This window comes from Cydia fagiglandana, chromosome 12 (assembly GCF_963556715.1).
Source record: "Cydia fagiglandana chromosome 12, ilCydFagi1.1, whole genome shotgun sequence".
NCBI lineage: Eukaryota > Metazoa > Arthropoda > Insecta > Lepidoptera > Tortricidae > Cydia > Cydia fagiglandana.
Window position 1 is genome coordinate 11,187,025 of NC_085943.1, and position 12,642 is coordinate 11,199,666.

Below are 12,642 nucleotides of genomic sequence, written 5' to 3' on the forward strand. Positions count from 1 at the left end.
TTGATTCGTTTTTTCCCATTTTTGACCATCCCGGTTTTGGGTGGGTAGGGTACAAACCAAGATGCAGTTTTTTTTATATTTAGACTAGGTACCTACCTAGGCACACTTATACATACCTACCTAACTATAATTTACCTAAGACTATTACAAAAAATCATTGACGCCGCCATAACTATGATATGAATACCTAAATTGGTATACGTCCACAATCAATATGAATAAATCCAGCTCACATCGACTACCTACTCAACATAATGAATTTATTTGAAAACACGATCCAATCACATCATACAAAGATACATCGTGTACAAAGCACCGCAAAGTATTTTCCTTATTTTCCGCAACCGCCAAAAACCTAATAGTGCTTCCATTATCCGGCCATGTTTGAGGTCCCTATTCATCGTGCTAGTAATTACGACAGAAAGGGCGGGATTTATCAAAAATATTTACATTGTACGAGTCAATTGGAATGGGCTTAATTTGCGGCGGCCCATGGGGAAATCGACTTTACATTCAATTTGCCGTTGCACAGATAAAAAGCAATCTCTTTCCATTTTTACCTGCGCCGGCAAATCGCTGTTTCGGTAACAAGGTTTTAAAGCTAACATTTGTAGCGGAAAATAGTAGGGTAGCTTTAGGGAAAACGGGTATACTTTGGTAGACGAAAAATAGTAGGTATGACAGCATCGTTCTTAGAGCTTAGATGTACATACCTAAATAGCAAGCATACCTACCTACTGCAGAGTAAATTTGAAAACTGTGGTGACCTCATTTGAACAATGGCAAAATTAATATAAAAAAAAACAAGAAATACTTTAACAACGACACATCGCTTGGGTACCAAATGGCCCAAACCATGTGTTGGAATTTGTAGTCTGTGCGAAAAGAGAAAATAGTATAATTTTTAAAATCGCTGGGTTAAGAACTTTAACGTCTGTCAGTATATACCTAGTTTTGTACCTAAAGCTTAACATTGCTGGTTAAAAAAAAATTGGTACCCCATAGTTAGACCAAGAAAAGTCTGCAGCGGATTTGATATCCCACGCAGTGCAAGTGTCATTTATACTTCATAATTTCATAGAAGTTTGACGTTTAAAATAACACGTGCACTGCGTGGGGGTATCTAATCCACTGCAGACTTTTCTTGGTCCGACTCTATTGATTAGGTAATTATAAATTTCATGCACATCAAAATAATGACAATACAAACCACTCTTAAAACTTCATTAGTTCCTCAAGGACAGATTAAAGGTTGTTTTAAGGAGTATTTAATGGAAGCTCCCGCGGGTATCATGACGTGAGCGAGCGCAATCCGCTTACCGGCAAAAATTAATCAACCGCCAGACGGCTTAGGGGCTAATACTGCGGCCCTTCGGCGACACGGGGCCTATGCGGACAATATACGGTGTGTTTTAGGGATGAATACTTTCTAGTAATTCGTTCCGTACCCAAAGGGTATAAACTAAGACACCGCTGTCCGTCTGTCCGTCCGTCCGTCCGTCCGTTTGTCTGTCACCAGGCTGTAACTCATGAACCGTGATAGCTAGACAGTTAAAATGTTCACACATGATGTACAGTCATCAGCAATAGTATCTTACACAACTAGGGCCGCAAAAATATATGACGCGCTCTTATTGCGCTCCAAATAAGAACGTGTCACATATTTTTGCGGCCCTAGTTGTGTAAGATACTATTGCTGATGACTGTACATATTTCTGTTGCCGCTATAACAACAAATAGGTACAGTCATCAGCAATAGTATCTTACACAACTAGGGCCCCAAAAATATGTGACACGTTCTTATTTGGAGCGCAATAAGAGCGCGTCATACCTATATTTTTGCGGCCCTAGTTGTGTAAGATACTATTGCTGATGACTGTACTAAAAATAAAATTAAATAAACATTTACGGTAATGGTACGGAAGGAACCCTTCGTGTGTAACTAATAGGTACGTAACCTATTCGTTAATAATTGGTTTTATATTGATAGGCCGAATTTCATACTTTACAAATGGCAGAAATAAGATTTTTTGTATACTGCGTCTTGTTTCAAACACGTTTCAAGCCTGACAGTTTGTAAGCGATTATCGTAGCCGTACCTATGGAAGCTTGCAACTTCAGATGGTTTCATGATGCGCGTTGCCGACGTTATATAAACTTGTACCTACACTTTTTTGAAGAATCATTTTTTGTAATCCCTTCAGAAAACCTCGGTAGGAAGTTAATTCTACAGCCGAAGCGTTGGAGAACTATACCTACCTCTAATACCAAATGAACACATTCAAGTACATTTGAGTTTCACCAAATTACCAGAAATGAACACATTTAAGAATTACCAGAGTACCTAAGTAGGGATAGGGATGTACATACATACCTACCTCGATCTCGAAAATTAAAACTCGTTTCAGTCATAATCATAACATACGTTTATGAAGAAAGATTTTCTGGGGTATGTTCAATTTTTGATTGTCCATAGCTCTACTGATTTGCCGTAGAAAGTTACCAAAACGGCGACGATTTTGGAAACATCTCATAGTTTTCTATGAGAATCAAAACTTTCCATTAACAAAACGGAATATTTCTTTATTTCTAGTGAAATATTGTATTTTCCTTACAAACTTCTTGGCCTTATGGGTTTAGGGGGTCAGGTTTAATAACAGTCTAATATTTAAATACTAGTATATTAAGAGATAGCCATAAAATTACTTGATCACTTCTTGGCAGCAGTTTTTGGCGGTGGCGGGCACTCGTAGATATTAATGCATTTGTCCTTTGATACTGACAGGAGCTTGTTGCCTTCGGCGTTGAACTGCACACCGCACACCTGTGTAAAATTTTATCATGAAACATTGCCTTTGACCAAGACTTAGTAGGTACTTAAAGGAGTCCTGGCAGAATGTTCGCGATCCCACAGGATGCCTCCCCAAACGGCATATCGTGGGAAACGCCGGTGTGGGTTTAGTGGGTAGGCTCCTCCCTCTCTTTTCACCATTGAAAAGAGCTGGGAGGTGAGATTCCCAAATCCCCCCCCCCCCATAATGAGCCCACCTCAGGGCCAGGGGGACGATGCGTAACAGCATTCACAAAAAAAAGGTAGTTAAAGAAGTGCACCACCAAGTCGTATGTAACACATAATTATGTATCTGCTAAAATTATTTTTGTAGTAAAATAAATTTTGTAATCGTACCTAAGTACGCCTTGACAGTACCTATATGTATGGGTAGGTGTAGTCAGCATCAATGTTTACACGATATTCTGCACTGCAAACTTCCACACTTGTTCTTAGCACAGTATGATACTCACAGCGCCCGTGTGCTCCTTGAAAACATGTAGCTCCTGTAGTTTGTCGAGGCTGGCGACGCGCACGACGCCGTCAACCGCAGCAGCTGCTGCGCGACCGTCTGCACTTGCTGCCGCTGATGCCGCTCTGCATGTGAGTTTCATACTGCTCAGCAGACTTCCACGCTTGTTCTTAGCACAGTATGATACTCACAGCGCCCGTGTGCTCCTTGAAAACATGTAGATCCTGCAGTTTGTCGAGGCTGGCGACTCGCACGACGCCGTCAACCGCAGCAGCTGCTGCGCGACCGTCTGCACTTGCTGCCGCTGATGCCGCTCTGCATGTGAGTTTCATACTGCTCAGCAGACTTCCACACTTGTTCTTAGCACAGTATGATACTCACAGCGCCCGTGTGCTCCTTGAAAACATGTAGCTCCTGTAGTTTGTCGAGGCTGGCGACGCGCACGACGCCGTCAACCGCAGCAGCTGCTGCGCGACCGTCTGCACTTGCTGCCGCTGATGCCGCTCTGCATGTGAGTTTCATACTGCTCAACAGACTTCCACACTTGTTCTTAGCACAGTATGATACTCACAGCGCCCGTGTGCTCCTTGAAAACATGTAGCTCCTGTAGTTTGTCGAGGCTGGCGACGCGCACGACGCCGTCAACCGCAGCAGCTGCTGCGCGACCGTCTGCACTTGCTGCCGCTGATGCCGCTCTGCATGTGAGTTTCATACTGCTCAGCAGACTTCCACACTTGTTCTTAGCACAATATGATACTCACAGCGCCCGTGTGCTCCTTGAAAACATGTAGCTCCTGCAGTTTGTCGAGGCTGGCGACGCGCACGACGCCGTCAGCCGCTGCGGCTGCGGCGCGGCCGTCTGCACTTGCTGCCGCGGATGCTGCTCTGCATGTGAGTTTCATACTGCTTTGCAGACTTCCGCTCGCTCTAAGGGGATAACTTGGTATGATTAGGAAAAGAACGCAGTGTTCAAGTATTCGATAACTTATATAGCAAATTTTGACGTTTGAAAGGCAGAAGTAAGTAAGTAGATACACTAAGTTTTTTTAAGTCGTTACTAAATTTACTTGTACTACTACTACTAAATTTAACTACATACATACATTAGATTTATGTAATATAAAATTAACGTCAATTCATTTCATGATGTCGGTTGCGTCGCTTTCATTTAACTCAGCGGTCGGCAACCTTTTAGCAGCCACGGGCCAAATAATAGTTGACAAAGTTGACGCGGGCCGCACTTTGTTAATATTTATGACTTTATCAGACATTGTCGTTTGTCAATATTACATGGGAGGGAATCTCGCGGGCCGCCTGTGCCGACCGCTGATTTAACTCATAAACGAGAAAGAAATGTAAGGCGAATGTTTTAGCATACCCCTATAAACAGACCACGAGTGCATTGGTTAAATTGAAATAATCTATCGCGCGCCTCGCCTTTATGGAAAAATACCTATTCTAATTTTATTTAAATACTATTTGTTGGGGTGACTGGCGACCTACGAGCAGGGTCAAACTTTGCACAAATGCTCAGCTTAACGATACAGCGGGGAAATGCGGCCAGCGTCCTGGGGACTATGCCCCAGGTGACATTACGTTTCGTCGAAAATTGATGAAGTACCTATGTAAACATTGTAAATACCTATTCTAATTGATAAAGTCGTACTTGATAATAAAGTAACTTACACATTGTAGGTGTGCACGTTTCCGTCGGACGACGCAGTGAGCAGGAGCGACGAGTCTGATGAGAACGTTACTGTGTTCACGGCCTACAAAATTGGTAAATACATACATAAAAATTTACAACACATTATTTCAATCTAAGTACTTAATAAAAGTTAAATTCTGTAATTAAATAACGTGGTAGGTGTTTACACTTTACACGTGGCAGGTACATAATTATGTTTTGTTATGGGCATTGCATTGGACATTTTTTAGCATTAGAAAGAACTTCATAGAAGGTAAGCAATCTTGACATGTCTTTTAATTGAAATACGCATTTTAAAATTCAGTACTTATGAAAGCAGAAGAATATAAATGATCGACAATCGTATTAGATTCATAATTGTTACATATTAGCCATAACTTATTTTTAAAATGTGTTTTTCAACTAAAAGACACATAAAGATTGTTTACCTTATTTCTAATGCTAAAAAAAACGAACTATAGTAGATATGCCAAAATACATAGAAGTAGGTATAAACATTTTCTTTTTCAGAAAGGAAAAAAACAAAAAAAAAGAGTGGCGAATTTACTACTATCTTTCTTATGCAATTTATTCCAGACGTGTATTATTCAATAATATTGTCGACAAATGAGTATGGATACAAGTCTAGTTAAAATTGTCATTGTACGTTAAACTTTAAATTGTAACCAGTAAGTAATATAAAAATAGTAATACAAGTTTATTATCCTGTGTATTCCACCTGTCCAATGTCAGTGCGTTTCACTAAAATGTCTACAGAATTGTCCTATAATATTTATAAAAAAGAAAAATACACTATGTTACAGTTATTGGTAACATAGTGTATTTTTCTCAAGTAGCATATATTCAGTACCTAGTACTTACCTGTGTGTGTGCCTGTATGGTGTGCAGCAACTTGCCTTGCGCCGCGTCGAAGAGACACGCAGCGCCATCTGTGGCGCCGCTCGCGATGTACTTGCCGTCAGGGCTCTGCCAATAGTTAAACTTGTTGAGTTAAGAGCCCTTCAACGTGCACACTAGCGCCACAGCTAAATAATCGTGATTGTCATTCTATGCTGGATTCGTCAATCTATGTGTCCAAAGTTAAAACGGCCGTTTTTGTTTTGAGTTCCTAGATCGACGAAACCAGTCTACCGCCAGTACCGAAAATCGTCAATTGCGGGGATTTTTCTCTGTCACTCTAATTACGCCTTCATTGGAGTAAAAGAGAAAGATCCCCGCAATTTGCGAATTTCGGTTTTCGCGGTAGCCGCTCAGCAACACAAAAACTAGTTTGATGGATTCAAAAGGTACTTAAATACACAATACAGTACGTATAGCGGCTACCTTTTTTCAATATCTTTCGTTAAATTTAAATAACCATCATTTATTAGCTGTGGCGCTAGTGTGCATTAAAGGGCTCTTAATGAAATGTTTATATTTATAAAACTACTTTAATACTAACTTTAAACAAACTACTTTCAATAATTTATTTGCAATTGAAAAGGGGCTTGATTGTAAAACATTAAAGGTAGTATTTTATAGGTACATCAGTAAAATGAATAACCCTATCTTAATTAAATAGTGACAAGGCATATTATATATTACGCCTAGTAAATATTAGGGGTAGCAAACTGAGAATTATTGCACATTTCTTGTTAACAAGTTATATGTTATACTATGTTTTTTTTAAACAATAATACATGTAATGCACAACTTACCCAAGCCACACTTAAAACGAATTTTCCTCGAGTGTCCAACACACACTCCAAGGATGCTTTCTCAATGCCATACACCCCCAGCTTCCCAGTATGGCTCCCGGTGACTATATGGTGTCTGTCGGGTGAAAATGCCACTTTCCACACATCTGTGCCACTGTTCTGGATCTCATGGACTTTGTGGCCGGTCAACAAGTCCCAGATTATCAAGGTGGAGTCGAGAGACGTGCTGGCTAGGGCTAAGAAATAGTACATATTATAAATATACTCCAATTCAATAAAAAAATCATAAAGAAAAACCCTTTTTTTTATTCTGGAACACCTGATATGTCTTAACACTTTCGCAACCGGGCAGAAACCGGTCGTCTATATCTGCGTACAAAACAACCCGCTGGGCGGGTTGTCCGGCATCTGCGCAAACATTACGAGTGCCTACCAGGCGGGTTCTCGGTAGTCAAAGTGTTAATATAATACATAGAATACTAAAAAAAGTAAGACAAATATTGTCAAATAAATAAATAGAATACTACATAAACTTATACTGAGAACTTACAAGTTAATTTTCAATTTAGATACAAAATATTAACAACATTTAGTTCTTTCGGTAATTTAACCGAAAAAACAACAGTAGTCTGTTGATACTATGTATGCATTATGCATGTAATATAGGAAAGTAGAAAAATAAAATTAACTTACTGTGACCATCAAAGCTGATTGCGATAGAAACTACAGCCATAGAGTGCTCCGCTAGAGAGTGCACTAACTCCAATCTATTGTTCTGAAATAGCCAAACCTTCACTAGGCCATCTAGGCCACCCGTTGCAATGAAATCGTTGCAAGGTGCCCTACAAACAGAAATAAAAAAATAGTATCAAAACAAAATTTAAATTGAGTAAACTGACCCTTTTTGAGGGATCCTATAAATTTTAGTCGTAGACAATTAAAACGTAAGACATGAAACATTGCTTAGGGCTTTCATTTTTGTCCAGTTTAATTATTTAATTTTATTCTATTAAGTATACTTCTTTTCTTACTTCGGATCTTCAGAAGTGGCCGTTTTAGCCCATGCACAGCAGTAAATAGGGTCGTCGTGAGCATTTTCTTTCTTCAGTAGTATGGAATACTAAGAAAATTAAAACAGAACATGATTTTAAAATTATGCCGATGCCGCAACAGATGTTTAGTATAAACAATTGTTTAGGGTTATGTGCTTACCGCAGTTGAAGCTGGCATAGTGTTAAAAAGTATATATCACGTTTATAACGTAGCTAGTTAAAATCCAAACATACACTTAATTATTTTTAATAAAAAATAAGTATTTTAAAAGTAAGTATAATACTTTATTTATTTTGATAATGACAATAATGACATACAGGAAACATAGTTGTCAAAATTTGTACCATAGAGTAGCTAGGTAATAAAGTCATAATCGATCTGAGGCATGTTCGATAGTGTAGAAGATGAAAATTGCATAAACTACTAAGAAGATACTACACGAACATTGGGACAATGTTCTTGTATCAATGTACACAGTTTGCCAAAATTATTTCTATTTCTATGGCCCGTTAAGTGAGAGCGAGAAAGAGTTCTGAGTTATGTAGTCCGGACCAAAGATGCAGTCCGGTACGCACGTCTGTTATAGCTTAAAATCTTCCTGGTCGAAGTTCGTAGTTCGTGGTTGGATCGGAGGTCCAGGTCCAACTGTCAGATTTGACGTTGACGTCAGTTGACGTGTACTTGACGTTTTTGTATTTATTTTCACTTTTCCTTTCCTTGTTCCTGGCCTACTTACTTTTAATTTTAACATACTTTGAGGACAACATTTTTTATTTATTCGGTAATTATCAAACATTTTCTTGGATGGGCCTGCCTCAAGGATTATCAAGTTTCAATTAAAGATTTCTTTGACAGTAACTTTAATGTGAATTGACGCATATTGATAATCGAGATCAAGGAAACAGTGTTGAAATCACCAGTCACGTTGGACACTCGTTTCTGAAGTACTATCACTAGCCACCATATGAATGAGGCAGGCCCTAGAATGAATTCCCCAGCGAAAGTATATACGTAGCCGTCAAAATCACATCTGTAGAAGACCTAATAGTCACATGAGCGGAAGTTGTGGATAACTGAATCGAAATAGCAGATACAAGACGCACTCTGCCCTATCCAGAGGTCTTAGGATATTACTACTAGTTCCTTGATACGATAGGAAAAACACGTTATTGGAAAAACTGGAAAATACTTTTCTAATAGATTTTGTAATGTCAGAGGGCATAGATATAGTCCAGGTGAAAGTAGAACCACTATATACAGATAATGAGGAAAATGTGGAGACTACAAGGAAAGCGGAAAAAAATGAACAGATACATAAATATGTTAAAAAGGAGCCTATTTGGAACACCGAGGACTGCTCCCCGGCCCGCCTCTGTAGGGACCAAATAATAGAAAAGGACTATGTGAGCCATATAAGCAGAAAAATGGATCATATAAGGCATGAAGTAAAGAAAGAAACTGAACAAAATCATACAGAAGACTCACAAATTGACTGGTGTATAGATAATGTAGTTAAGGTTGAGAGAGATGTGGGTATACCTGAAGGAAGCATGGTAGCATCACAAGTCAGTGAGCACACTCGAAACACACCACCAGTGCAGAGCAAAGAGTCACAGGCTGCATGCACAGACCATGGTATAAAAAAAGAGAATGTGTCTACAATAGATGCAAATTCATCCAGCATATGTGAGGCAACCACACCAAGTGGTTTGTCCATATACCATGTGGTCAAGATTGAGAGAGAAGACATGGACAGTGCAAACAATGTAACACAACATAAGTTAAATGAGTCTGAGAGTAAAGTGAAACATGACAGACAAAGAGGTCATGATACGCAGGATGAAAAGGCTACAATACAGTCTGGCCTGAGCATAGACCAGATGGTAAAGGCTGATAGTTCAGTCATAGGCCTGTACATGGACCATGTTGTAAAGGATGAACTGGTAGTTGGACCGGAGGTACTGCAGAGACCAAAACTCTTACCACTTCAATGTAAGTAATGTTAAAACTGTAATGTAATTTTAAGTAAGTAAGTAACAGTTTATTGTCTAGAAGAGAGGAATACAGGTACATCAGATAGAACATAAACATAGTACAGTCGCCATCAGATATATCGGAGCAGCCAAGGTGCTCACAAATATCTGAACACGCTTCTATTGTCAAGGCGTTAGAGTGCGTGTTCAGATATTTTTGAGCACCTCGGCTGCTCCAATATATCTGATGGCGACTGTACAAGGGCAAACTTATCCTTAGGTGTCAATGAGGTATTTACTGGCATAACTTCCTAAGTCCCAGAATCATTTTTGCACTTTTGAATTTGGAACCTTCTTTTATTCCAGTATAGTTCAAAATATGATTTGATTTTGTACTTAAAAAAAAAAACTTTAGACTTGGTGAATATAAGTATTAGGGAATGCAAATTGGTTATTTTTTTGTATGAAAATAACTGCGGTTTCGGTTAATAACCGATTATTTCCATACAAAAAATAACCGATTTGCATTCCCTAATAAGTATACAATTACAAATTATAAATACAAGTGTTGTATAATATTTATACTTTCGCGTTTTGAACACATATTAATTCACATTATTTTTATAGGCCCCTCCATAAATGTGAGTTAATAAGTGTTGCATAGTCTGTGCTTAATGTCCGGTTCACATTATTCCAGTCCAGTGATCCAGCGGGCTAATCCAGTCCAGTGCCAGACTGGAGCATATCATTTACATTATTCCAATCTTTTAAGAGTAGCTTGAATTGGGTGAGCTGGAATGAAAAGTTGACGGTCTCTCCAGTCACTGGACTGGAATGCTCACTGGAATGAGTACATTCCAGTATCGGTTCATATTATTCCAGCAGCATTCCAGCACTGGATTGGATTGCTGGACTGGAATGCTACTGGAATAATGTGAACTGGCCATTAATAAATAAAAAAAAGTTACAAAACCTCATCTTTATTTTTATATTGTTACAGCAACCATTAACCATATTGGGAGTGAAATCCTTGGTAGGAGTTGCTCTGTCAGACTGGAGAAGATGCATGTGGATGTGGAGAGTGGCGTGTGTAGGGTTGACCTCAATACACACAAGTTCCGAATGTGTCCCATAAACTACCAAGACAATTTTGTAAAAAATGAAATTAGTGGTAAGATCTATGTTATTCTTATTAAAATTCAAATATCAATATTTTGAATGGCATTGAGTGTATATCAGAATCTAAAATTTAATAATCAGTACAGATGCAGTGCATAATTGGTTTCTATCGTATTTTCTCGGAAACGTTCGAATTTGAGACTGACTGAAATAGCAAGACACGTTCGTACGTTTCCGTGAAAATACGATGGATAATAATTACGCATTACATCTGTACATACTTTTATATTTTTAAAATCAGTATGATCACCATTTATATTTGTACTCATAATTGAGGAGGTTGTGTTAGTAATGCTTAATATTTTTATTGCAGGATCAACTCCACAAAAAGACGAAAATAAGCATATGGGAACAAATTCTAAATCACTAAGTAACAAAAGCATTAAAGTCCAAGAAAAACGATACAAATGTGACCTCTGCAATTATTCTACTGATGAAAAATATAGGCTTAAAGTCCATGGAAAGGTGCACAGTGGTGAAAAGCCCTTCAAATGCAAGCTCTGCAGTTACTCCACTGCCTATAAAGCTCACCTGCAAATTCACGACAGAATACACACTGGGGAAAGACCGTACAAATGCGACCAATGTAGTTATGCCTCCATTCAAAAATGTGACTTGTCTGTCCACAAAAGGGTGCACAGTGGGGAAAAGCCACACAAATGTAGCCATTGTATCTTCGCCTGTAAACGCAAACGTGACTTGTTAGCCCATGAAAGGACCCACAAAGTTGAAAAACCATTTAAATGTGAACACTGTGATTACAGCAGCAACCGCAAACGAGATCTGTTAATCCATGTTAGTCGAACACACTCTTTAAAAACTACCATAAATGATCAGAATACTTACAAATGTGACCACTGTAGTTACACTAGTCCTTCTAGACGAAACTGGAAGAACCACATCAGAATAATGCATATGAAAATTAAACCATACAAATGCGGTCAATGTGATTATGAAACTAGAGATAAAATTAGATTTGGAACTCACGTCAAGAAACACACTGGGGAGCCAATCCAGTTGCATTATAAATGTAGTCAATGTAAATACGCTACTAACCATAAACATCACATGTTAGGCCACCAAAGAACTCATTCAGGTGAAAAACCTTTTAAATGTGGCCACTGCAGCTACGCTACGGCCTATAGACGTGAGTTGTTAGCCCACAAAGCTTTACACAACGATGAAAACCCTTACAAATGCCTTAAATGCCCTTACGCATGTGGCAGTGAGAGTAATCTGCGAAATCATGAAAGGACACACATTGGTGAGAGCGCGAATAGACTTACAGAAACTCAAAAACCTATCTGTTCAAAACAGAGTTAAAACGATTTCAAATATTCAATTTTAATTTAGGGTTGGAAGGAAAACGGGAGATTTGTAAAACACAAACAATAAGTACCTACTTTACAAGCAAACCTGCACAAATGCAGGATAATATTTTTATTAAAGATAAAGATATATGTATTATTATAGTAAGTATTATTAGGTTTCTTGTTACAAATAATCGCATGTTCATCACAGCAAAGCAATCACATTTTTCCTCTTTATTAAGTATATAAGATTATTTCTATTATGTAGGTATATTTGATTTTTTTTTACCATCGATAGTTGAATTTATTTACAAATTAATTTTCATCACAAAATAACTAAGTTGTTCCATTTATTGTGTTTGTTTACTTTATATTCTTATTTATAATTAATAATAGAAATAAAGGAAATATATTTTAAAA

General features: G+C 38.3%; 2 protein-coding genes across 2 annotated transcripts; one reads left to right on the plus strand and one right to left on the minus strand.

Annotated features, from left to right (window-relative positions):
• Positions 1-2,683: 2,683 nt before the first annotated feature.
• LOC134669586 (superkiller complex protein 8-like) lies at positions 2,684-8,054 on the minus strand. The gene is made up of 8 exons (XM_063527238.1): positions 7,920-8,054; positions 7,739-7,827; positions 7,401-7,549; positions 6,708-6,943; positions 5,872-5,976; positions 4,989-5,071; positions 4,064-4,229; positions 2,684-2,824 (listed from the first exon to the last, which is right to left on the minus strand). Exons 1-8 carry the CDS (start codon positions 7,935-7,937, stop codon positions 2,711-2,713), a joined length of 960 nt encoding a protein of 319 aa, XP_063383308.1. The 5' UTR covers positions 7,938-8,054; the 3' UTR covers positions 2,684-2,710.
• A 394-nt stretch (positions 8,055-8,448) lies between these two features.
• Positions 8,449-12,642, plus strand: LOC134669588 (zinc finger protein 84-like). The gene is made up of 3 exons (XM_063527240.1): positions 8,449-9,752; positions 10,734-10,904; positions 11,226-12,642. Exons 1-3 carry the CDS (start codon positions 8,969-8,971, stop codon positions 12,233-12,235), a joined length of 1,965 nt encoding a protein of 654 aa, XP_063383310.1. The 5' UTR covers positions 8,449-8,968; the 3' UTR covers positions 12,236-12,642.

Coding starts and splice junctions, on each gene's coding strand:
- LOC134669588 (XM_063527240.1), top strand. CDS start 8,969: ATGTCAGAGGGCATAGATATAGTCCAGGTGAAAGTAGAACCACTATAT. Junction 9,753..10,733: donor AAAACTCTTACCACTTCAAT/GTAAGTAATGTT, acceptor ATATTGTTACAG/CAACCATTAACCATATTGGG. Junction 10,905..11,225: donor TGTAAAAAATGAAATTAGTG/GTAAGATCTATG, acceptor TTTTTATTGCAG/GATCAACTCCACAAAAAGAC.
- LOC134669586 (XM_063527238.1), bottom strand. Junction 6,944..7,400: donor AATCAGCTTTGATGGTCACA/GTAAGTTAATTT, acceptor ACTATTTCTTAG/CCCTAGCCAGCACGTCTCTC. Junction 2,825..4,063: donor TCAAGGAGCACACGGGCGCT/GTGAGTATCATA, acceptor AATTTTACACAG/GTGTGCGGTGTGCAGTTCAA.